The following is a 27,141-nucleotide window of genomic DNA, read 5'->3' on the forward strand; positions in this document are numbered from 1 at the left end:
TTGAGGGGTTGGGGCCTTTTGGCCCAGGGCTAGGGTTAGGGTCTCCTCAGGGTTTGAACAGTTGTGGCCTTTTGGCCCAGGGCTAGGGTTAGGATCTCCTCAGGGTTTGAGGGGTTGGGGCCTTTTGGCCTAGGGCTAGGGTTAGGGTCTCCTCAGGGTTTGAGGGGTTGGGGCCTTTTGGCCCGGGGCTATGGTTAGGGTCTCCTCAGGGTTTGAACGGTTGGGGCCTTTTGGCCCAGGGCTAGGGTTAGGTTCTCCTCAGGGTTCAAGGGGTTACTGTTGTTTTTTTTAAGTTACAGTATGAAAGATTCCTTAAATCCGGCATAAAAACTCTGCTTAAATCGGTTTGGTGCCACTATAAGATTATTAGTAATCCTCATCTGCCTCCCCATCCCCCACCCTATTATCTGAAAACTTTGTGGAGGTGCCACTGTGAATAACAAGTGTCGAGGTTTAAGGTTACAGCAAATTTTAAAAAAAAAGTATTCAGTATTCTGCCGTTTGATTTCTGTTTCCAATCTGCACATTAATCTCACTTTTTGGTTTTTAGAATGACAGCCATTTAAAAAAACTCTTCTAATAGTTTTGTTTCCTTTACGTGATGTAGTATATTTTAAAACTGAAAAACACACGTACACTCCTCTGTGATTCATGTGAGGACATTGAGAACCACTGCAAACGTCACAAGTTATTCTGGAAAGTCCCTCATGAATGCCGTTCACCAACTAGTCACAGCTCAGTGAGATACCACGCTTAAGCAGTTGTCTGGGGCCTCCATGTCAGCAGAAGGCCCAAAGCAGACTTTCTGATTTTGCCCAAGAATCTGTAGATTTGTCTTAAAAATACGACACTTATAAGCTAACTCAATAACGAGGTCTAGTCAAAACTGTCAGCATGTATTGTTTCTGAATTCTGAAATTAGAGCCTAACCAATAATTAGCATTAAGAAGTATAAAGCAGACCAGATCATGGTTTACATTTTAATATTCTTCTGTGTTTATTGAGAAATTACAGGGCAGCCTGATCCACCAGGACAGATGACATGTTCTGTACATGCCTTCTTATGACAGCATAACATATGGCACTGCATAATGAATTTCTTTCCTATTTCTCCCTCCATCTAGCTCCTCCACCTGAGATGCTCCAACACATCAGACCGCAGCTGCAAATCTCTGCTGCAACGATAAAAGGTTTAATCTATTCTTATATTGCAATTGTTTTTTTACCGTTACCCTGCCATTTTCAAACACCACTCCAACACATATGCACACGAAAAAGTGCACACACACAGCCCCAAACACACACTATCATTGCTAGTACTCCCAAGGGTCTATTTAAAGGCTTTGTGTGATAGGCTTTCCTACTATTAATAGTCAAAAGGAAACTAGTCCTTTAATCAGCATCTTGGTTAACATGCACACCTATTCTGCAGTGAAGCAACTTCCTTCTCAACATAATTATAGCTGCTTGCAGCACCTGTCAGTTGGATGATCAGTTTAATATTCACGCATAATAAATTGATATTACAGTCAGTGTGTTCTGCTGCCATGCTGCCTGCTCACTAAAACGTGCAGGGAAAAAAACAATCACTATGGTTACCTATTGCATTTCACAAACATCCCAATCTCCCGAACAAGCCCTAGATAACTACTTTGGGTAATGAAGCTCATAATCTGCTCCGGCTGACAGAGGGGAGGTGATTGAAAAACAGAGTGGCAAAAAAAAAAAGTGGAACAGATTAAAACACAACCGCTACTTATTTATTGTCTCTTCATTTATTTTTTCCTTTTAATTTTTGCCCAGCATCTTTTTTCAAATCAACAATCACTTAACATAAATTAAAAACCAATAGCATTCCTTGAAGGAACTCATATCAGCCACAAAACGCCATCTTATGTTGAGAAATAGCCACTTTGGTCAAACCTTGTAAATAAGATTATGCACACTTTTACATGATACTGTCGTATCTCACATGCTCTCGTGTTGCCTTGTGTTGTGAATGACACTAATCTACAAACACACCAGACTTTAGCTCAATATCTGTAGATTTTACTGGAGGTATTGCGATTTTTGTTTAGGCTAAGATCAACTAACTGTGGCGAACATCTTTAATTGGCTTGACTCTAAAAATAATCAGCTGTAGATTTCAATTCATTGATTACTTTCTGAAAGTTTCATTCAAATCTGTTCAGTGATTCATGAGATAATAATTTTGCTAATGGTACAGACAAATGAACACATGAATATAAAAACAAAAACATTATTGCTCTGCCTTCTTAGGCGGGTGATAAAAAACATTGTCAATTTATCAAAATGAGAATAATACACTGTCTATAATCTTTAATATTCTTTAGATGATAATATGATGTAAGGTTCAGACATGCGTTCACACACCAAGTGGTCTTCATATGGGTTATCTTTTACTTTTAAACTTTTTGTGTGAATGCTGAGTCAGAAATTAGGCTATTATGTTTTAGCTACTATTCTGCTACTTTTAGCTTGCCTTTTGTTTCTTCTAGCTAGCCATTTGCTACTTTTAAATTTTAGCTACTCTTTGAAAAAAAGATAAAAGATATTTAATAGGGTTAAGGTCTGGACTCAGTGGTGGCCAGTTTACGTGTCTCAGAATCTGAGCCCAACATGACCTGGAATTTGAATTCCTCAAACTGTTTTACATGATGGTATAAGAAAAGAGAAGCTATGTGATGCATCAATGAGGGTTAAATGACTTGTTTCCATGTAAAACATATGAATTACTGCAGTATGTTTCAAATGGGATGGTCTAAATTAGTTGCTTTGTTAATTCCAAGTATAGTGACACTTCTTTTCATAGCCTCACATTGCATATACAGATCATCCACAATATAATTTTTATTTCTGCAAGCATTATATTTGGAGGTTTTTCCAGTAAGTAGATGTACCTCTGATATATTTGTTACTAATATGGTTTTTCAAAAATACTTTTAAGCTTTTTTTTTTGGTCACACTTTTTTTTTATCAGGTGCAATTGATTTTCTCATACATCTTTTTTTGTTGCTTGGGATTCACTTTTTTATCTCTGTCAGTCCCTTTTTCATTTCTGTTCTTTTGAGTGTTTCCTTGCTGATGTACCGGGGCAGCATTACTGTGACTGACATGTTAAGATCATAGATCTTGAAAGCAGAGACACAAGAGATAAAAGTACCACGAGGTTAGCCATCAAAGAAACAACAATCACATCAACAGGAACAAATTCATACGAAGTGTAGGCAAAAAAAACCCCACGAGGAGTGAGAAAAATATGAGGAAGAAACAGCTTCATATTTGATTGAGTGAAAAAAAGCCTTATTTGTGAATATAAAAGACACCGTTGTCTGATTATGTGACTTAATGGAGGTTATAACCCTGTAAGTTTTTGCAAACACTGAGCAGGTTTATTACCTGTTTATTTCCTGAAGTTACTGAGATGCTTTAATCAAATGATTTGCATTTAAATGTTTTGCACGTCAGCAGTCAGTGCTGTAAAAAAGAACCGAGGCATGCAGGGTTAATGGAGCCTCTGGTTCTAACTGTCAGTGAGTCATTTCTGCGACAAAGATACAGTATTATAGGCTGCTAAAAGCAAAATAAAACAAAAGTGTTGAATCCATCGTTGATGAAATGATAGCACAGTTGGTTTTAAAGTGCAGGTAGTTTGTTTCAGTTTAGCACACATGCAGACATCATAAACCTATGAGCACATAAAGCATGATTATGAGGTAGGCCAGTTGTGTCGATGATAAATATGTTGTTTTAACAAAAAGTATACACAAGCTCTCACCTGATTTAAGTTTGTCAAGTAAAAGTAAAAGAGGTAGACTTTTATTCTTCTAGGTAACTCAGAGGAAAGGATTGCCTATGTATGAGGTTTGTCAAAAGGTGAAATAAATCAGTCAGAACTCAAATTAATAATAAAAATTGCCAATAAAACATATAAATTCTTCTAAAATGGATTAGCCTCTTTTGGCTTCATCTAGAAGATTTTTACCTGCACCAAGGAGGCTATCTATTGATTTTTTTGGTAGTGTTGGTTGGTTTGTTTCTCTGTTTACAAGATTACTTAAAAATTAATGAACAGATTTTGACAAAATCTTCAGGAAATGTTGGAATTGTCACCAAAAAAACAAAAACTAATGATGAAATTTTGGTGGTGCTCTGGATCAGAATCCGGATCCTACAATTTTTTAATGACTCTATGGCCTTGGCGGAGGTTTGCGTTTTCCGAATACATCTAGTCTAGATTTTAATGTTCTATTTCTTTGTTTTTTCAGAATTTAGTTTTTTCTTCTTTCAAGCTCTAAATTTTAGATATGTTAAATCAAATCCTGACTCACCGCACCATTATATGAGCTCTGGATTTGCATCCTAAGATAATGAATCATCACAGTTTGAGTGTGGACACTTCAAAGCTACTCACAGTTTTTAGGGACTGAAGAAGGATTCAGTGTTGAATGATACTGTTAATTAAATGGACACTCAAGTAAAGTTTAAGGTCCCAAATGGTAAAAAAACACAGCTGCTGTTCAAAAACTTACATACATTTTAATGTTTATATTCACTTATATGACTTCATACTTGCATACTAAAAGGCCTGATCTTAATTCAGATTACCAATATAGCTGATATTTATGATATCTGTTTAGTTTAAATGCAATGTATTCTTTATAATCTAATTTGTCACAAAAAGCTCTTGACGTAGAAACAGAATAATTATTTTTTTTTTTTAAATCAACCAAAAATGACTTAAAAAGCCAGCAAAGCCATATTGCAGACTCCCAACAGAGTTTGATTATTAACAGGAATCATATTATGATACCATGCATTATGTTTCTGCTCTGTTTGATGCAGCAGGGGAACAAAACAGAATTATTCTCACTGATAATCCAATCAGCATCACCAGTGATCCTGCAGTTTATCAGTGGAGTCCGCAGCTGTCACTGTCTACTGAATTTCCTTGCTGTGTGCAGCACTGCTCTGCACTTATAGCTTTGTCTCTCTCCCTGAAAGATAATCCAATACACATATGTACACATCAATAGTGTATACAAAACCAATATATTCCTATACTGAAAGATTTAGTTTGATTTGGTGCAGTTGTAGAATTTAATAAACACAAACAAATTTCCATTTGAAATAAATTCAAGCCATTTCCATTAATGCAACACTGATTAGCTTCATTCAAATTATTACAATATATTAATTAACAATCAGACACACTTTGTAATTATATCTGATACACAGATTTAAAATGTCCACCATGTTGAAAGAGATGTCCAACACACATTTTATGAGTAGTGCTCCACTGAATTATGCTCCATGCCTCTTTTGATTCTGCAATGCCAGCTTCATAAATAAATATGCACATCATTGCAAGATGTGGGCGGCTTGATTGGTGATTTATAAACAGTCAGAGGCAGAAAAAAGGGCTTGTCTTTGCTGCCATATTGCAGAACTGTTTTGTTTAAGAGTTTTTTGTCAGACTCCCAAAGAAAGGCCTCGGCATTACCTATAATGATGACGAGGAGAAGAAGAAGAAGAAGACAAATAGTGACTAAATGAGTGTGGGTTCATAATATCCTCAGAGTTTGGAGAGTTAAGGCTTACTCAGGAGCTGAAATCTGTACAAATGCTTTCACTTTTATTTCAAAATGAGTATGTGACAGCCTGTTGGCGTGTTGGGGTGAATTAAGCTAGATGCAGCTCGATAATAGCCCTGCAGAACTGGTTGCAAGAGTCATGTCTTAGTCAGTTGTCCAACCAAAGTTTCTGTTTGTCCTTAAAACGTTTGCATCTAAGTCGTCATTTAGTACAACACCAACCTCTTCACAATCATGTCTACATTTATTCAACTTTTGGCGTCAGCCCCAATATAAGATGTCTGCCACAGTTAATCAACTTTAGCAAACAGAAAAATGGCTATAACTCAGTCATTTTTACAGATTTTGAGCTCAAATTTGGATTTAGTGTCAAACAGATCACCTTTACTTTATATAATTAAGATAAAGTAATGCAGTTGGCTTACAAAAATACAAGTTTACCAATTAAATGAAATATTTTCTGTAAAAATGGAGACAAACAGATGATTTTTCTTTTTAGATAAGTAGCAGCTTTGTGTTTTCTGCACATCAGAAACTGTAAGCGGACATCAACCAGAAGTCCCTTTGGCTGAGTTACATGAAGGTTGAACTTTAATAACAATCTCTTCACATTTATTTTGAATCCATCACATGAACAGGAACAAAATTATACTGCATATTAAATATATTATACTTTTCAGAGAGCTGCTAAAATCTGTGGAACATCAGGAGTCTCATTTTGTTGATAATAGTTGTAATTACAGGCTGTTATACATGAGGGGGACGCTCTGTTCTGTTTGCATGGTGCTTAGGACGGGATTTGGACAAGATGTGATGTTAGCACCAAAGTACAAAATAAAAATGTGAACTAATTAAACCTAGTCATAGCACAGATCATCCTGTTCTTAATGCAATTTAATCAGATTTTGGCACAACTTTTGAAAACCATGTTATATAATGTTAAAGACAGATTTGTTGTAGCAGATTTAAATCTCTTAAATTTTTGCTTTATTTAAACCTGTGGATTCATAATCCACCCATTTCATTTATTTATTGGTCAGTTATGTTTTAACTGATTCACAACTTTAATTGTTAAGGGACGCTTTGAGTGTTAATTCATCAATAATCAGGAATCTTTTCCTTCATCAGCAGAAGATCTGACTAAACTGAGTCCATCCTCTCATGGATGAGTTGGGTTACGAGGACAGAACAGATCAGATGTTTCATGGTTCCACTGAAAGTTTTGTGCAATTATTTAAGCCACACAAAAGGTGACCACTCTCTTTGCATCTGTTCAGGAACTTAAGTGAAACTAAAACCAGTGACTGAGGTTTTTACTTTGTAAAATAGTCCTTGCATCACTCTTGCAGTCAGACTTGACAGAAATGACCTACTCATGCCAGCTAAACTTGGACCCAGTACTCAGACGGACACTATTTACAAGATTAAAGTCGGAAAAATAAATTTGGTTACCTCAACTATTATACTTGACATAGCTAAATGTTTTTGTAGAATTATAATTTTTATCTTGTATCGGATCAATTAAGTATTGTTGTTAAAAAAGGTGGAAAAAATAAATAAATCTAATGCAACATGAGCAAACAAGTTATACTCAGAACACAAAGTGCACTAAGAACATAATGAACGTAAGCATCCTGGATTTAATCAAGACTTGAAGTGCTCAGTTTTCGTGTCTCTCCTATTTTTGAGAAAGCTGATTACGCTAGCTGGAGTACTATAAAGAAAAAAAGATAAGTGCTTCTATGTTTGTGGCTCCTTCAAGTTTTTAAACTCAGACAGCTGTCTGTGAACCTCGGGGGATAAAATGATGAGAAAAGCGAAAGTGTCTTAATTTAGCTTTCCATGATGAAAAGGACAAGTACGCTCACATGGCATATTAATGTCAACATGTTCAAGTGTGTGGCAGACAGGTTAACTGCCCTCAGGTTGTCAAATTAATTTGAACTGAACTGCCTCAGTAACTGCTCGTGTTGTGCATAAATAAAAACATTCCAATTATGTGCTCTAGAACCTGCAGTATTCAATACATGCTGCACATTAAACTCATTATAGGGTTATTAAAACCAGGAAAAACCAAATATCTGTAAATACATTCATTATTAGGAAAAGGTTACAACTACTGTAGCTACGCAGTGCCATGTGACGCATGACACTAAATATTTACCGCATAGATTGGATTATTAATCTTTTGCTGATTTTAGCTTTTAGCTAGCTTTTTTCGACTTTTAGACCTAAGCTGGTGTTTTGCTACTTTTGACTTTTAGTTAGCATTTTGCTTCTTTTAGCTTTCAACTGCTTCTTTTAGCTTTAACAACTCAGTTTCATCTTCTTCAGCGTTTTCTTTTTTAGTGTTTTTTTGAAGTTAACTTAATTGTTGAGGTATTGAGCTTATACCTTGTAAAACACTTTGGCCAATTGTGGTTCTTTAAACATGTTATAGAAATAAACTTAAACTCCTTACCTTGATCCAGATCATACTCCTCTGTGGTGCTGACAAAGTGAGGTCTGGAGTAGAAGTTATGAGGCCCCGGCTGCTGAAGCCCCCCCAGGCTGAAGAGGCTTCGCTCGTTCGAAGCACAGCATGAAAAGGCTCTCCGACTGGGGATGCAGGGGTAACGGGTCCAGCTCTTCGTCTCCAGGTCAAAAGCCTCCAGTGCCGTGACTGGCATCTTTCCCTGACGGCCACCTGGAAAAAGAGGAAGGGAGGAATGTTGCAACACAGTTTTATTACCTTAAAGCTTTAGATGTTCACTGACATATTTGTGTTTAAAGCTGCAGAAATATGACGCTAAAGATGTGACTCTAGTATCTCCCTCCTCAAAAAAAATTAGACTAAACATAAAGACATTTTCTGTGTAACACTGCCTCTATTTCCACTTCAGATCTTGCTTCTTTTTTCGCTGCTTCTGTCACATAATTTCAATGACATTTATGTCAAAATCGGCCAAGCATGCAGACCAATTTTGGGACTGCATTTCATTGGGGGCTAGAAAAGCAAAGCAAAGCGGCAGGGTGCTCCTCCAGGAAGCATACAAGTTGTTTACTTGAACAAATCCCAACATTGGGAAATCCAACAACAAAAGGAAGGTGAATTGATGAGAAAGGGCATCGGGCGCACAACAAGGACTCTAATGAAGAAGGAAGAAACTGCTACCAGGAATGACTTTACAGGGGTGAAATACGCGATCAAAGCGGAAGTTGGAAGAGTTGCATGATAAGGTAAAGACTTATTGAAGGAAAGGGAGTGATAAACAAAATGCAAAAAATAAAAAAAGGAAAAAAAAATAAGCAAATGAGACAGTGACAAAGAGAAAAAGTAAAGAGAGGGAAAACAAAGAGGAGAATGTGGAGGAGGAAAAGAAGAAAGGGGAAGAGGGTCAGGTAGAGTGGGCACGGCGGCTTGGAGATCGATAGAAATAGTGAGAAAAGGAGTCAAACTGAGGGGGAAGCATTAGTGTGAGAGAAAGAAAAGAGGAAAAAAGATCTGTTGATTGCAGCAGAACACTGTGGGTGATCTTCTGTGAGACTCAATAGTTTACCATTAGACTGAATACTCCACATCAAGACAAAAGCTGTTTGTCAAAAGGCTTGATTGCTCAGTCCGTGTGTCAGAGGGGTTGGAAACTGATTTTGTTTACAGTTGACATAATGATCAGTAATCTGAACCAGTATGTGTGGGCTCACATTTGACTGAGCGGTGCCAGGACCTTGATGCAATTCATCCAACCCACCCACTACTGCACCGACTGGAATTTAACTTATTTATGATGCCTCTAATAAATTCACTAAACAGACACACCTTTGTAAACTCAGAATTTATATCAACATTTATTTATTTGCATTTTAGGCTGTAAGTTTTGCATTTTTTAGCTATTATATTTCTGGATCATGTGATCAAGGGTGAGAGGATCAATGTCTTTGAGTCACAGTTCACCACTGCATGAAGTTACAGTGTTGAATTAAACATTAAAACAGTAATTAAAGGAGAATTTAAAATATATACAGATATACAGCATATGGTATATCATGATAATGCTCCAAAATATCACAATATTAATTTTTGGTTATATCGCCCAGCTCTACTCCAATTAAGTTTTATTAATAACTTAGCTCTTTATTTAAAAGTTGTGCCTGTTGTTGCAGATGCACATTAGATATAAGATGCTAGTTCGAGGGGTGATGGACTTGCGACCTGTCCAGGGAGTACCCCGCCTCTCGCACAGTGACTACTGGAGTAGCTCCCCGTGATCCAAAAAGGAGAAGCAGGTAAAGAAAATTAAACAATGGATGGATAGATTCTAGTTGGAATATAAGATACATAAGTGTTGTGTGGTTGGTCTTATATTCTTGTTTCACAGAATAAGTTTCAATCCCTGACCTGCTGAAATGCATTGATAAGCTGCACAAGTTGACCGCCATCCCTGATACGGCTGCTAAATCCTTAATTCAAATAATAATGCAGACAATCACCTTATGGATTTTTAAATCAGACGTGGTTCAGATACCCACTGATCCTAAGTCATCCTCAAGAGGAGTAGCAGCTGAAGAAGCAGCATGAAAATACAATCTCAACGAGATCAGCAAACGAGCACAACTTGACTGAGAGGGAGACGAAGAGCTAAAGTAAATCAACGAGACGTTAATAACCTGACATAAATATTTACGCATAGCATTGTACAATAAGATTAGACCATTATTTAAAATTTGTGTGAGTTATGATTGTGTTGCTGCACTGTAAGCTAGCCACCCTTCTTTGTCTTGTGCACTTGCCAGGAAATATTAACTCCAGCCATAATATGATTGATTAGTCTGCTGATATGCAGTGTAATAACATGTTCTCTTTTTGCTGGATATGTTTTGAAGCAGGTAAAAAATGTCCATTTTCCATCTTGACTTACACTGCACAAAGACTGCTGTCCAGCACACCATTCCAATTTGGAAAAAAGTACTACCAGTCCTGCAACACAGCAAAATGCTTCATTTAGTCCTTTGCAAAGCATCAATGGAGCTGTCAGGAGCTAAAGCGAAAGCTGAGTAAAGCCTTGAACAATTTTTACAGACACACACAAAAAAATGTGTTCTTTGTAGTGTCACAGTCAGTAAGATGTTAATGCAAAAGTTGTCAAAAGACAAAAAAAGGAACAATAAATACCCTAATATAAAATATAAGACTGGACAGGTAAGATTTGAGAACAAGATTCTAACAGCTGTGTGACTGTAAAAGCAAAAAGAAAAGCTTAGAACTACGTAGATCCTGCCTCAGCTTTATATTACGAACATAATTTTAAGAAATATTCTTGGATGCTCTCTGGGATTTGCTTTTTTATCAGTAAATGTAAAGTTCTCATAAAACTGTTAGCAGGGCACTGTCAGTTTCTGCATGTTTATGTTTTCAACATAAAGAGAAAGAGCAAGGTCCAGCCTCGCGTTGTGCTGGACACATTCCCATAAAGCACACAGCCATGTCAACTATGTCCTTTTCTGGGATGAAATGTTATCCTGCAATTCTCTGAAGGTATCCCATCAATCCACAGGGGAAAATTGAAGGCTAGCTCAAATAAACCTGATGGCAGTTTGATGAATGAAAAAGGTCAAAACCTGAATGGAAGCACTGCTGATTTTTCTGACAGCTCTGTTTAAAATATAGACCCACAGAAAAGGCAGCTGCTTTGTCAAGCCAGTAATCCACCAGGACATCACCTTCTGTGCCCCTTCCTGGTGCATTTGACAAAACAACTGGTGGGTCACATGATCAGAGGGTCTAAAACATACATACAAGATGTAGTAAGCTGCTTTGGGGTCAGTGAGGCAACTGCTTTATACAGACAGCTTCTATTTTAAACAGAAATTCAAGTCCAGTGTTGACAAGCTTCAACCAGAACAAAAACACTCTCAGTCTGCAACCCTAAAAGCTTTTAGTTTAAAACTGACGACCATCAACTTGTCAGTTTTTCTTCAGTCTCAAGGGAAAGAGAAAACAGAAAAAAAGAAGAATCTTGTGGGCACATTATCCAGCAAAACAAACATTCAGACATCTTTTCAGTTTAGAAGATCAGAAGAATGTGCATAGCTCAATTTTTTTTAAATAAGAAAAAATAAATGTTCTTTTTTCTGTTCCCACAAATATGAACAGAAATGATAACATTTTATTGTAAACCTGCTTTTGATTTATTTGCAGCAGTTCCAAATGCAGATGTCAAGCCACAGTTTGTTCGCAATTTTTTTTTTACCCTGTTGATATTTGTGCTTTTACAAGATCAAATATTGATATGGAAATGTTCCTGCTCACAGGATGCTGCGTCTACTATACAGTGAATTATGGTGTTGTTGCTTGTGTTGCAGAAAGAGTCATCTGTTTGCAAAAATACATTTTCAGTGACATAAAATGATTGCATCATGGCCTAAAGGATATCGTTCTAGGAAAGGTGGTAAACTTTAGGTTACAACAATGTACAAAAAGGTAAAGGTGAATTTATCTGGAAATTGGATTTTTAGTTTACACTCAACACAAATGTCTTTTTTTATTTTATATCTCAACTTTTAAGTGAGTCCTACTGTGTTATTGCTCAAAGTCTTTGAGACTCCTCGAGTCTGAGAGATGCACTTTTGTTTTTCCATCTCACAGCTCTAAAAGTGCCAGACAGAAAAAAAACAGTTGAGAAAAGCTTTTGGTAAAAAAACAGAGTGGCACTCACAAATCCCTTGGCAAATCTCTGAATCTTTGTGTGGATACTAACAAAAAAGCAAAAATAAATAAATAAAAAGGTCACTTTAACCATAAATTAGCCAAACAGTATTGTTACTTAATTTTTTTTTATGTGATTATCAACAGTTCAAGAATAAAATGAAGAAAAGTTTAGGTTTAGGTTACCTCCTTTAGCTGTGATTGGCTTACAGACTCACTGCACCTAATTTCCACTTGGTGTACAAATCAGAATGGAATTTAATAGAAAAAAAATTAGAACAACTCTGTCCAAGATTCCTAAAAGGTTGCAACTGTCTTAGCTGAAAATAATTTCAAAAATATTTATTAGGCAATTAACATCTAAGTTGGCAGTTAGAGTTACAGAAATAAGCAATTAGCTTCAAAATAAAAGTAAAAATATTACATTTTATTTTTCAGGGTGACAGCTTAAATTTGTTTCACTATGCACTATCAACAAACAAAACAAATGACAATGTATTATCAGATGCTCTGGCTGTCTTTTTTGTTAAATATGATACAGTATTTTCTTAACACACAAGATTTTGTTCAACTTTGACACAAATGCAAAGATAACGAGATTAGGCTGCTTTAACCCGATGCACGTCCTGTGAAATTCAAAAAATACCAAGCAGGGTAGATTGAAATGTCTTTCACAGACTTCATTTTCTCTTGGATTTGATTAGTAACAACATTCTGACATGTTTGAATTTGATGCATTCAGGTGATAATTTACCTAAAACATTCAGAGAGGTTGCTTATTCATACTCAGGTTTAGAAGCACAGTTAAACAAAGTTTGTCTCTGAGAAAATGTGGCTCATATTGACTATGCAAACATTATAAGTTGGACTCTTGCATGTGAACTTTGTTTCTGCATTACTTTTACCAATATCCTTTTAATAAAAATCTTTTAGGACTTCATAATTCTGTTCTGAACTTCTGGTTTCTGTCATTTTTTTTCACTCAATCCCTGTTATTTAATTTTTTTCCCCATGGTCCCCAAAATATTGATGTATTCAGCTTTGAGTTAAGCTATATCATTTGTCAGGTTTTACCTCCAGGTTGGACCTGCTTAAGTTCATCCACAGTGTTTGCCTTCAGGTGCTTTTAGACAAAGCAGTTATATGGGCTTGCTGAAAAACTGGGAAGCTCATCAGTAGACAATATAAATACAGAAACTTTTTCTCTGGTTGCATTCACAGACCTAATAGCAAAGCTGAAGTGACAAAACAGTACAAAGATGGTTGGCTGAGTCAGAATAGCATCACTAGTCTTCCACTATTGTTTGAAAGAACCTCAGTCCATTTGTCTATCTGTGTTTTCTTTTAAACTTTAGAGGCTACTGTTTAAAACTTGCACAGAAAAAATTATAAGCTTGACATTTTCATTAACTTTGCAAGTCTGTTCTTTAAATATAAGTTCTGGCATTAGTGCATTGAATCAACTATTGTTCCCTGAAGTCATGTGGACCAATTACTAAGTTTGTTCACAGAATATGAGTTCCCACATGTCAGAAGAATCCCTTTATTCAAGAAATGGAACTTAAAAGACCCCACAAATGTATGAACTATGACTGGCCACCCTTACTGCAGTGCATTCACTAAAAGAGAAATATTTTTCTGTTTTTTGAAAGGTTCTGTAGTCATAAAATACCTTTTGCCAGCTTAATTGTGAGGATCTTTTGTTTTGGACCTTTTTTTAGATTGCTTCCAATTTCAAATAAAACAAATTTAGATTTTTTTCCAAGCCTGCTCTTGTGTGTCTGAATTCAGGTGTTTCTCTGAGCAACACACATGCCAAACTGTTTTCAATTTCATTTTTTTATTGTTTGTTAACAGCAGGTTCAGCAGCATGTTAGTAATATCTTGATACAAGATGTATTTGTCACCATGGTGGTGAGTGCAGTAGCAAAAGTGTTTTTTTGTATTGCTGCTTTTAATGAAACTAGGTTACTTGTAAGGGAATCTTTTCTTATGCCTTCATTATACAGTAAATGTTAGCTGAATGAATGTTAAAATTCTTGTAGCTGCTTTAATATTGACACAAAAAAGCTGAGGAAGATGAGGATTTCCATATCCTACCCATCATGTAGATTCTGTTTCCTATTACGAACGGCATTGCCCCGTAGCGCGGCGTAGGCATGGACGTCACCAGCTGCCATTGGTCCCTCTCTGCATCGTAAACTCTAACAAAAGCCTGAGGTGTCGTATCTGCTCCCATGCCACCCATGGCATACACCTTTCCATCTGCAGAGACACAGAAACAAGAAAAACGCTTTAAAATAGATACTATATTGCTATTTACTGAAACATTGTGGCAAAAATCTTTGCACTGACTCATTATTAGTTCACTATGAAAAAAAAACTGTAGAAAAAATATTGCCCACACCTGCAAACGGCCACAGAAAATGATGCATTGCTGTGCCCCTTTGTCCTGTCATTATTGTTCTAGCTGTGATGTCTGCTTTCTGACTCATCACTCTACACTCATCCAAGCAATCTGCATTATTTATTTCTGCTTTCTGTCTGAGAAATGACCCGCGACTAAGGTTTTCTCAAGGACAGATACATCTTGAACTACTGCAGTGTCATTAGAATACAGGGAGAAGGTGGGGAAAGGGGGGGGGGGGGGGGGGGCTGCTGAACAAGCCAACGTGAAGCTCCAGCTGAAACACTGCAGGGGAAGCGAGATAAAAGCAAAGAAACAGAGGAGGAAAAAGCAAGATCATAACAGAACAAAACCGAACTGATGAAAGTTTTATCTTAACAACCCATTAGCACTGCAAAAGTTGTGTCAAGGCAATGTGATGAAGCATGGAAAAGCGACAAAAAGAGAGACGAGGAATAGAGAGGAAGTGGCTTAGTCACCCAGGCAGATGATGGATACTCAGAGCTGTGACTTAAACTGTGAACAACAAAGCAACAATAAATCTGTCCCTTGGAATGCAGCAATCTGCACGCACTTCAGCAGTTGTGACTGAGTAAATCCAAATTTTCTGCTGTAAATTAGGTAAGTGGTGCAGTAAGAACACTTTCATAGCATGAAGCATGGCATTATGCATGGATGTGAAGAGAAGCCGCAAGGCAGGATCACCAGATCACCAGGAGGTTTTAGGGTTTATCACTGAATTTGCAAAGAGCTTTGGAAGCTCCTTTAAAAAGCCTGTTACATAAAGAATACACAGCTCTATCTGTAAAATACTTTTACCCTATCATCATCAGCAGACTGTGTACAACTTCACATGATCCTTTCTGTGAGTGTAATGATTATAAAAAATCTAAATTAAAATACTAGATAAATTAAAATATGAAAAATAAAAGCTAAGGCAGTAATCCCCAGCTGATAGCTCGGGCCATTTCAAACCTACAAAAGCCTCCTATGAAGCACAAAAATATTTAATAAATAGATAAATTCAGAATCTGATGTAGAAGTCAGGTGTAACTCAGCTCAAAATGGCTGAATGACACCAGATCCCTGTCCAATCGCAGCATTTAGACTCATCATAGTAAGCAGGCATCTGTGTGCGACACAGCGATGAGAAAACTGACTACTGAGCGTTTGAAAGTGTCAAAGTGTCCCTGCCTCCTGAACCGGGTTTACTGAGATTGAATCGGATGGTAAGTCGTTATACCGCGTCCCTCAGAAAGAACTCTGATCTGGTAATGACAGGAAGTCGAAAAACCAGTACTAATTGCGCTCAGGAATCCGGATAAGTAATATTAGCAATACAAGCCAATAACTTTCTTCCTGACTTGCTACAAAGTGTGGAACAGTCAAGGCGACATGGAGGTATGAAGCTGACCCACTGCTGTTACCCCTCTGAGCAGGCAAGGGAGGGAGTCATAAGGCACTTTCACAAACACTTCAAGTCAGGACTTAGACGCCTTCTGGCGTCCTCAGTGGGATTTGCAAATGGACCAAGTAAGCAAGTGGTATTGAAGCCAACCCACCTATGATGCGCCTTTGTGCCATAAAACAAGGTAATAACAGAGCTGAAATGGTCAACATGTGAAAAGGTAAGTCAGTTTTGCTATATAATGTAATTAAGTGATCATATGTGGTCTGTGCGACCAGTCAGTCAGGGGATTAAACAACAACAATCAGATTTAATTCAGAGGGAATCGCTAAATGGAGTTATTATTACCAAAATCATGGCTGGCTCCCATAAACTGTTCCCCCTGAGCTAATTTTTCTGATGACCACTGTGCTAAATTATCAACAAAAAGTCATTAGCTTTTCTGTAGTCATCATCATTTTTGCCCCATAGAAAAAACCCTAAAAGAGGGTTCTATGTGTTGTTTTGACATGAAATACCATAAACAATTAAAAAAACAACATCTTTTCAATGTGAAATTTATGGTATCCAAAACTGCATACCATAATGTCACTGAATTTTTCACAATTGAAGCGTGACAACCAGTGATTTACTGTAATTTTAAACTTTTTAATAAAATACTGTATTGTGTTATACAGATGCACTGATTTATTAAGTTAACAGAATATGTATTGTTTTGACAGGCTTTACTGTAAACAGGTTTATAATATCTTTTCTTTTCATAGCAATTTATAATAAAAACAACTCTTCACTGCAAAATTTATTGTTTCCAAAATAAGCATACAGTAACGTATTCTACAGTGTCACTATACTTCCCATAATTTATCATAATTTTGAACTTTTTGTTCAAATACCAAATTGTGTAATACATTTCCAGTGTAATCATTACCAGGAGACTGTAATCAGGTTTACAGAATGGCTGTTGTTTTGACATGGATTACCTTAAATAGTTTTATAATATCTGTTTTGTGTTTTGTTTTGTTTTGAAATAGAAATTTACTGTAAAAAAACAACAGTTCTTTACTGTGAATGTATTCTGAATTGTCATTAGATTTTCATTTGTGAAATTATGGCAACTACAGCTGCTGATAATTTACCATAAATATCCTCTTTTTTTTCTTACAGTGTACCTGATCACCCAAATAAAAGAAACCTGAAAATTTTATTACCTTTATTGTGAAACAATGTTTCATCCTGTAGTGTAACAAAGCAATTCCACATTTTGGTGTGAGAACGAGAGGAAACTGGGCTGTGGTCTAAGCATGCCCAATCTCTTCTAATTAAGGAAACTAAGGGTCTTTTATGTGCCCATCACCCTGGGAGACTCCATGGCAACCAGAGTGAAATATACAGACTGTTAATATGGGTTGGCCGTTTGGCAGGTTGGTACTTGCTAAACAAAATCCGTCAAAGCTCAAAGTCAGACCACTGAGTCACTTCCTGGAGTAAATTAATAATAAAAAAAAGGTTAAACAAAAAGCTTTCAGGACTAAAATATCTTTATCAATCTCCAAACTGATTCATATATTCAAAACAAACAATGACGCATAAACTGCAAATTCACAAGTGCTGGCTAAAGAACAAAGTGGGTGTATTTGTCTTACTCTAAAAGCTTTATATTTTATCCTCTTCTTTTATAATTCTGATGTATAACCGGTTTGCTGCTTTGATTCCTGTACAGACCATCTTTCAGTGTACGTATTGGTGGTATTTCTTTTTATATCTCGCTGCTTGTCCCTAGCTATCATTTTTACTTTTCTTCGCTTCTCTCACATCTAATTTCACTTTACTTTCATCATTTTCCATCCTTTTCCCCCCATTTAATTTAATTGACTGCTTCAGACGTCCCCTTTCACCCTCCTTTCTTCTCTTGTCCATCATTTTGTCCTTTTATCCTCTTTCCTCTCATCTCTTTCCATTACTTCTCACGCGTTTGCTTCCCACTTAATACAGCACACTGCCCTGTGGGATGCTCTGCTCTGGTTGTTGCAGGGGTGGAAAAAAGATAAAGCTGTTATGTGATATCAAATATTACTTGTATTAAACCACCAATAATTGTAGTTGAGCATAAATTACCTTATATGCTTTCAAAACTTAAATTTGCAAAGTTTTTATATCAGTAAACATCCTGTTCTCTGTAGTTTTCTCTCAGTTTTGTCACTTTTAGTTTACTCCTGAAATATTTTGTCTTACTCTTTAAATAAAGTTCTTTTATTCCTGAAACTGTCAAAATCACTCTATGTGCCTTTGTAAAATATTTGGCCAAGGTTTTGTTAGCAAAACCACAACAACTTATTGTACACCCATCAATGTTCTATTGTTTTACTGTTTGTTCATTTATTTATTCATTTCAAAACTAGGAAATTAAAAAAACAAACACAAAACAAAGATAAACATTTTAATTATCTTTAAAATCAGCTATATAGGTTAGAAAAACAAAACTTTTTCTTGTGATCGTCAGACGGGGAAAAACTAATGATAAATTTAGTCATGTTTTTTGTTTGCTTGTTTCTGTCTGAACAACAAAAAAATATTTTTTTTTGGTTCTGGCCCCAAGTGCCTCTTAAAAGCAGCAGATATATAAATGATTTTTATGTCTTACAAAACTATCAGTCCTAGCAGACCAGAAAAAAAAATGAAACTGTGATTTTACTACATTAAACAAATCCATGTGGATGGCTCTTTTTAGTTCATTTATATGCATAAAATTAGAGGAAATTATCTTAATTTGACTTTAAGCCAGCAGTAAAAGGCTTGGAGTCCTAATAAGACATCAGTTCCTCTGAAGATATAATTTGTACATTTTTGTAAGCCTTTCAAATTATTGAAACCATGTTTTTATTGTGTTGCCATTTTTGTGTCATGAATCACATGTAAAATCAATAAAGTTTATTAAACAGCCTTTCCATTCACACTCCATGTTGCAAACTGCTGTATTTGTTATGGTTATCAATAAAAATATGTACTTGTTGATTAATGTGAAACAAGAGAAAAGGGGGCTCTTCCACTGTGGCAACAGTCAAATTATCTATGTGGGTGGAAGTATTAGATTAGAAGTAATTAAAGTAAATGCAGTGCCTGTAGTGTTTGGTGTTAAAAAATAAAAGCAAAGATGCTCTGAAAACATGGTTAATAAATTGTAAGTGTGTTTAAGACAGTTTCAGTTTGTTATTTTTAACAAATCATTTATAGAATTCATAAATTAGGAACCAGCTCAGTGGGAACCTGCATGGAAAAGCAGGTAAAGAAAATGGATGGAAGGATGGATGGATGGATGGATGGATGGATGGATGGATGGATGGATGGATGCATGGATGGATGGAAAATTCACAGTAGCATCTAAACATTGCAACCACTAATCATCTATCAATGGATGGAAAATAAATCATATTTGTATTTTCCATAAGAACACCGTGATGTGCAACACAAAACATGAGCAGCGGGAAGAAGTAATCATGTCAGGCTGTTTATTAAACCTGATTGATTTTATGCAATCTGCATGACACAGAAACAGCAACATGAAATCAGCATTAAATGAATATTAGGAGACATTTCCAAAGGCTACAAATTATTTTTTTTTACTGTAGAATTTAGTTTTAAAGAAAAGTCCTGAGTCTGATTGAAAAGCTTCTCTGATGACTCTGTACTTAATCTGATTTTATGCACTAAAACTATTCTTTTGCTTGTGGTAAAGGAAACCTGCCTTCAGAATAAAATTTGTAGCTTCATTGTAGCTGTTCTCACCAGGGCTTTGTGGTCAAATTATTTGATATTTTATCCATTTTTGTTCTTGTAAAATGAAGTGGAAACTGTATTTGTGACAAAAAAGTGGGTACTTTTCAGCATGCTGTCAAAAAAGCATTTTGTTCAACAAATAATTCTATCCTTCAGTGATAATGATCATTTTGATCAGAATAACACCATTTGTCTCTTCCTATTTCACAGCTTTTGCTTGATTTGGATTATTTGTTATCAGACAATCTGTTGGCCTTCTAAATGTTGGTTACTGGAGCGCTTATATAATCTGATCATGCAATGATAAATCTTTAAGGCTACTGTCCCTATTTTTAGATATTTCCTTACTTCTGGCTCAGTCTTGAGTAAAGAAATTCAAATCAGTCATAATAATAAAGTGGACTAGAAGACATCAAATAAAAATCATACACCAGAAGGCTATAAGAGGGAAAATGCAGTTTTTCTGTTTGATTAACTCCGTTTCATTTTGTGCTTCAGGACAAAGATAATTTTTACAATATTTTATCAAAAGCACATTATCTCCTAACCTTTATCGAGGAACTTTGTGTGACTAAAGCTCAACATAAAAGTATCTAATGTGGATTTGTAGCAAGAACTACACTCTGTTGGAAAACACATTTAAAAAACACTTATGGTTTTTGCAGGGTCGGTGACGTCTTCAGCACCGACTAAGAATGCTGGGGACTCCTCATTACAAATGATGGAGCGTAATAGGTACACAAAAATTTAAACATAAACAAAACTATTGTAGCAAGACTGATGTGGTTTATCATTCTAGTGGTGGTGTATCCTAGTCCTAGTGGTGTAGCATAGTCCTGGGTGGAGCGTAGTTGCAGTGGTAACAGTGTATTATAGCTGTGGGTCTGCGTGAACCAGCGTTCCTTGGTTGTTGGTTCCAGGTCTGGCCATGCTGGCCTCATATCTAGGTCATAACCGTGATCATGCCAAGGTCATGGAAACAACTTAGGATAAGACGTGATGCCTGTAGCAGAAGCAGAATAATGATCTTCTAGTAAGTAGCTGCATCCTGACCTGGCCCATAAAAGTCATGCCATGCAAATGCATAGTGGTGGTGAGGGAACAGGACATGAAAAATACATGCATTATACATTATGATCATACATGTAAGATTATAATCTATAATGTTTGTAAAAGTGTATACTGCACTAAATAGAAAATCATGAATATGACTCAAAGTAACACGTCAGACTTAGAAAACGTTGCTTTTTGGAATTGTTTGGGATCTTTTTACAGCACAATCTACACCTTAGTCTTTATTTTTCAGGAATATTTTCATGTCACAAGACTGTTAGAAAGCAACAAATTAAAGTACAGCATTGTTTTAGATTTTCTTGTACCATTTCATTTTCTTATCTGTCCTTGATGGTTTCTTACCTTATTGTTTTGGTTTCTTAGCTTACTATTTCATATCTATGATGTGAAGCACCTTGTGATTTTTATCTTGAAATATAAATAAATGACTTAATTACTGACTTATTTGCCACTTCAAGAAATGACAAATTATAAAACTTAAATGTGGAAGATGTAAGCATTTCTTTTACAAAGATCTTCAGTAAGTTAATTACTTTGGTGTAGTGTCAGCAGTGTGATTTTTGTTGGCATCCGTTTTCTTCTGTGATGTGTTCAGCTCTTTTTCTGTTTTTTCTTGATGTAAAGATGGAAATTTATTTTTTGTCAGATGCGTATTTAAAGAAAATGAAGTGTCAGGGCCTAACATATTAGACTTGTTACCCTTTAAGTTGCACATTTTTAATTGATTTTACAGTTTTTTTGTTCCTATTTGATTTGGCTTAACTGAAACCAAAGAGCAGTAACTAACATGGCTAACAGTTTTTCATCTGAAGCTTAGCAGGGACAAAACTGTCCCGTGTTCCTGTAATGACAGCTTGACGGGTCCTGCTACTGCAGCGACAAAAAGAAAACCTCCCCTTGTGACCTTTAAAGGGCGCCACATTCTTCCTAATGAACTCGTCGATAGCAAATCAATAACTACTGTTCTTGCTGCTAGCTGGACTCAGCGGGAACTGCCCATGAAACAGAGATGAGAAGACTTGAGGTCTTTTTATATCTTTACTGTAGGAGGATCAGTTGTTCTCAACAGATGCTTTTTTAAAATCTTATTTCTTTACATTCTTCGGTTCACCTGCCACAGAAGGCAAAGGCGGAGCACAATTTTTTAATGGTTTCGCTCGTGTCTGTATGTGTGTTTGTTTGTCTGTGCAGTGCAAAATATCTCATGAACCAGTGGACATATTTTAATGAAACTAAACACTGGATGAACACCTACAACTGAAAAAAATGACCTCAGTTTTACAGATATTGACCCCAAATTTGGTGTGGTAAGAGATGAGACTCGGAGTTAATTCTGTCTCATATTTTAGCAGAATATCTCATGAACCACAGAATGGACTTTAATGAAACTTTCAAAAAAACAATCATTAGATGTACATGTATAACTGAAGACAATTTGGAGTGACCCCAGTTCAATATGGTTACTACAGCTAATCAACATTACTCAGTTAATATTACAGTTGAGCTACACTTTATTGCAGTAGTAGCTGAGAGTGATTCTATAAAGCTCTGTCCATCGTGCAAGATCTTTGCTCAAAAATATGGCCTTAACTCTTAAGTCAACACTGACTGTCTGTTAGCAAGCTTTCTCATGAACCATTGGAGGGATTTTAATGAAACATTCATAAAGTAATCACTGGTTGTACATCTATACCTGATTGGCATTGGGGGACAACACAGTTCAAGACGGCTGCTAAAGCTAATCTACTTTAGCCAACAAAAAATGGCTATATCTTACTCAAAATTACAGATAATAATGTAAAGTTCATGTGGTAGTAGCTGAGAGTCATCCTCAAGATATTCTGAGAATTACAGATCTCACAAGATGTGACTGTCAGCCACCTTGAAATAAAACTCCTTAAAAAAACATAAAATTCCTTCAAGGAATGTTAGGCTTTAAAGCCAGTGTCTGATTGAACTCTTCTGATTTCCTCTCAAAACAAGAAAATAACTTCTTTTTTTTAACCTTTCTGTCTTTCTTCATTTGTTTCCTTCTGCAGCACCTAAAGTGGACACTGTTCAAGTCCATTCAGTTTGCAGATTTTAAGCTGGTTCATTTATTTGTTCACTCTAGAGAATATGTTTTGGAGTACATTCTACTTTGTAGCTTCTTTATCTGGGATTAGATGTGTTATAATTACTTTGGTCAAAAATGAACAGAATTGGCCTTGAGATTAAAAAGGGGCTATAACTGGAAACATCTAAAAGCTGTCTTGGACAAAATGATTTATTGGATCATGCTTGTCTTTCAAATTCTTCTCAAATGTAGCCAATTGCTCACTCCACATTGTGTCAGAGATGAAAGTAATTGGTCTTCAACCAGATGCTATTGTGGGTTTACCGAGTAAATGCATACGCACAGTGAGCAATCAATCGTGAAGATAGATTTTATAAAGCATGAATCACTGCCCTCTTCACAGGAGACTAAACATCAATGTGTTTTTATTGACTTCAAACATCTCACACAGTTCTGGAGAAAAGAAGGATAAATTACAACAATACAAAAGAAGCTGAGTTAGCAGCCTGAGTGAAGAAAAAAAAAAGCAACAACGTTTTAGTTGTTCATGTTCATGGAGAGAACACAGATCTGCAACAACATTTGGAGAGCTGAGTTTATAAATTATTTCTGTTTCACTTTATTGGTAAATGTAGTGTTTAAGTAGTAAGTGTAGAGTGCAAACTTCTCTTTGTTTGTTTGATGTGTTCACAAAATATCTCCTGAACAAACTGGTCGGATTTAAATGAGATTGCTATAACTTACTTCTTTTACAGATATGGAGTGAAAATTTGCTGCGGTAGGAGTGAAAGTCATCCCAAACACATACTCTGAGCTACAGAAACTCTTTGCTCAGAACTTTGGCATTAACTGTTAGTGTCAACCCTGTCTGTCTGTTAGCAAAATAACTCAAACCACTGAACAGATTTTAATGAAACTTTCAGAAGGTAATCACTGGCTTTACAAGTACAACAGATTAACATTTTGAGCCAACCTATTTGAAGATGACTGCCAAAGATACTCACCTGTAGCCAACACAGAAATGGCTATGCCTAGGATAAATATGAGGATACTGAGCTAAAACTGAAAGATGGAGTGAGATCATACATACCAGTTTTTTTTACAGGTTTAATCAAACTGGGTAGAAATGCGTGTTTATCTAAAGCTCTGCAATGCTCTTTAAGAAAATTCAATTTTCTGTCTGAGTACCTGAAACATAAAAAACGAAGCCCTTAAAAAGAAGAGCTGGTGCTGAGAAAAAAGAACAAAAACAGAAGAGAAAACTTTGCAGAGTTCTAAACAGACAATCTTCGAATTATGGTTGTTCACCTTTCAGGAGGCTCCTCAGAACAAATCAACCAACAGGAAGCGATTTATTTCCTTACCTCTTATTTTCATTTTCTCATGAGATGCTGCTTTCTTTTAATTAACTCACAAAAAGCCCTTTTCTTACACCTCAGCCATTACTTTTCTGCTGCCTGACATTCGATCTTCCTGAAACAACTGATTTATAAGACAGTATTGCACCTGCTGCACTGCAGTGCCACCAGGGCAGGAATTCAAAATCATAATTACAGTATCTGCCTTTGGCACTGTAGCTCATTAATTTTATTTTTTTTTAACTTCTCTCGTTATGTGGGTACCTGGCAGCAGTAAGTCTCTGTCTTTTTACACTTCAGGCTGTAATTTAGAAAATCCATTGCCAAGGAAATTAGCTTATGATTTGGAGGCCAATAAAACAGTCAATTCATAGTTCAGACTGAGTGGAGATCACATTGGGTCTGACAGGAATCAACGAGTGCTGGTGCAGAAAAGCTGTGTTAATTATTGTTGCAATGACAAAGACAGCAACAGATAATGGAAGAATAAACTTGAAGTTTTGTAATTACATGGTTCAAAAGTATCTGTCTAATTTGAGTTCATTCCTCAAGACATGTTTTTGCATTTTGGTTCATTTAAAAAATGGTACTTTGTACTCCTTTAAGGACAAATCATCTGGAGCTCCAAGGGCCGGCTCTTATAGAACCACGGAGCTGTGTGGATTCTAGTTTCCCCTGGAGGAACAGTAATGTGTTCAGGGATGAGTGAACAGTACCCTCACAATTCCTTCGTTTTAAATGAGCCATCAAATCACAGCATTCAATTATACGTTATCGCTAAAGAGTAGAAATTTTCAGAACAAGATGCACAGGTGTAATTTTTTGTGCTCAAGAGTGCTCACAAATCAAAAACTCATTTGAAATTTAATATCCAATAAAAGCCCCTCAATAATAATCCTCGTTTAATAAAAAGAAAATGTGAGCTCTTGTGAAATCGTTTCCCACATTCCAATCAATCTCCCCTTTCTGTGTGCCGAAATTTACGCTCATCTTTTGTTATTTACATCTCTGGGTTGTGCATTTCATCTTCACAGTAGTTTTCTTTGGCACATAAGTGAACTGCAGGAAGCTCTCCAAGTTCAGAAAAGGCTTCCAGCACTCAACCTTTAAAAGTGAAAGTCAGGACCTTTTTTTGTGCTCTCATGCCCCACATCCATTTTCAGAACCAACCGAACTGTTTTGGCCAAAATTATCACATTGTGGTTCAAAAATCAGGACACCAACATTTGCAGACAGGACAAAGCCCCAAAATGCTGCAAAAACCTTGCAACCAAAGTAAAATAATCAGATGTGATTCGGAGAAAGAAAAGCTACATGAAATATGTGATGTTGTGACATTTCTTGAACTTTACTGAAAGAAAAGCAGAATTAGATTAAACAAAATCCTGCATAGGCAGTTTGGCAGAAATGAGGTAGAAAAGCTTCAAACTGCCCCGATACAATATATGTTCTGAACGTAAAACTGCTGACCCGTGCTAAAAACAGCCTATTGTACATTTCCTGTAAAGTCAATAAAAATAAAAAGGCTTCCTCTTATTCATTTTATATCCACTTAAAATTCACAGTCATCAATCTCAGCTGACACGTTATAAAGTACCTGTCCTTATAGTGAATTCAGTTGATATTGCTATCTGGGAGTCTTTTTTCTCTTGGGAGAGAACCCCATCCAGCTCATTCAATTTCCTCATCCATGTCTCGACCTTTCCTGTTGTGAAGTGGTATTTACTTCACAGCATTTACTGCGCAAACATTCATTTAACTTTGCACAGAATGGGCAAGGACCAAAACACCCCTGACAGCAACACAAAAATTAAGAGAAACCACAGTGTTCTACAGCAGAGGAAAAACTTCAAGACCTTTGCCTGATACTGAGTGAAGTTTGGAAAAGGAAAATAAGTAAAAGCCCAAAGCTTTCTATGCTGATAAAAGATGCCATTAAATTGATCCTTTTCTCCAAAGCAATAAGTTTCTGAATAGCTCTTAAGGAGCAGCTTGAATGCCAACCAAGCAAAGGATGCTCCTGGGATCTCTTTGTGAAAAAGGAGGGTTAGCACTTAGTCTGTCTGCTCTGACTAATAATAAGTACCCCCAATTAGGCTAGGATTGAACTTCTTCAGACCTGTGGGAAGCAACTTTATGAACAGTTTCTTCAAAGGCTCAAACAAGAAAATCATGGAAATTTGGCTCTTCAATCCTGTACTTGGACACTCTTTCGCCAAATAGCCCACACTACAGTAAGCCATCTCATAGTGCTGCTTAAAGTTTTAAGCTTATTTTCTTTTCAACATAATGCACAGGAAACTTGTGCAGAAGCTGTGTGCTGCGTTGGAAGAAGCAGAGCATCATCATTGTGCCTGAAGCCAGGAGCTCCAGAACCCATGATGCGTTGTAAAGCTAACGTCCACAGCTCATTATTGATTTTCTGACTCACTGAAAATGTACAAGCACTCCCCAGATGTCTCAGCAGCATCGTTGCTTGTCTCCTCCTTTGCCTTGCCTGAGGAATTTAATGAAATTCTCAGTAAAATATGTGCTGGAATTACGTGCTTCTGAACTATTTGCACACATGCTCTATTCAATGCGACTTAAAAACATTTTTACAAACACTTGTTTTAACATATTTAATAAAATACATTTTTTAAGAAAATCAAATAACCTGCAACCTTGCAAGCCAAAGTTTTAAACAAAGATCTGTTAGTACTCAGAGTTCATGTTGTGAATGACTCTCGGCTACTACCACACCAAGTTTAGGTCAAACCCTGTA

The 27,141-nt window shown here is 36.4% G+C and overlaps 2 protein-coding genes across 2 annotated transcripts in view; both read right to left on the minus strand.

Moving 5' to 3' along the window:
- zgc:103759 (U8 snoRNA-decapping enzyme) overlaps positions 1 to 27,141 on the minus strand; it is a 576,073-nt gene that overhangs the window by 229,612 nt on the left and 319,320 nt on the right. The gene's annotated exons all lie outside the window — the stretch shown is intronic.
- The window catches only part of LOC108233037 (kelch domain-containing protein 8B), a 149,177-nt gene that overhangs the window by 33,692 nt on the left and 88,344 nt on the right, over positions 1 to 27,141 (minus strand). Inside the window, exons 3-4 of the mRNA XM_017411203.3 lie at positions 14,401 to 14,565; positions 8,077 to 8,301 (exon numbers count right to left, since the gene is read on the minus strand). Coding sequence (XP_017266692.1) covers positions 8,077 to 8,301; positions 14,401 to 14,565 — 390 coding nt within the window. The remainder of the gene's footprint in view (positions 1 to 8,076; positions 8,302 to 14,400; positions 14,566 to 27,141) is intronic.

Source organism: Kryptolebias marmoratus, linkage group LG8 (genome assembly GCF_001649575.2).
Source record: "Kryptolebias marmoratus isolate JLee-2015 linkage group LG8, ASM164957v2, whole genome shotgun sequence".
Classification (NCBI taxonomy): Eukaryota; Metazoa; Chordata; class Actinopteri; order Cyprinodontiformes; family Rivulidae; genus Kryptolebias; species Kryptolebias marmoratus.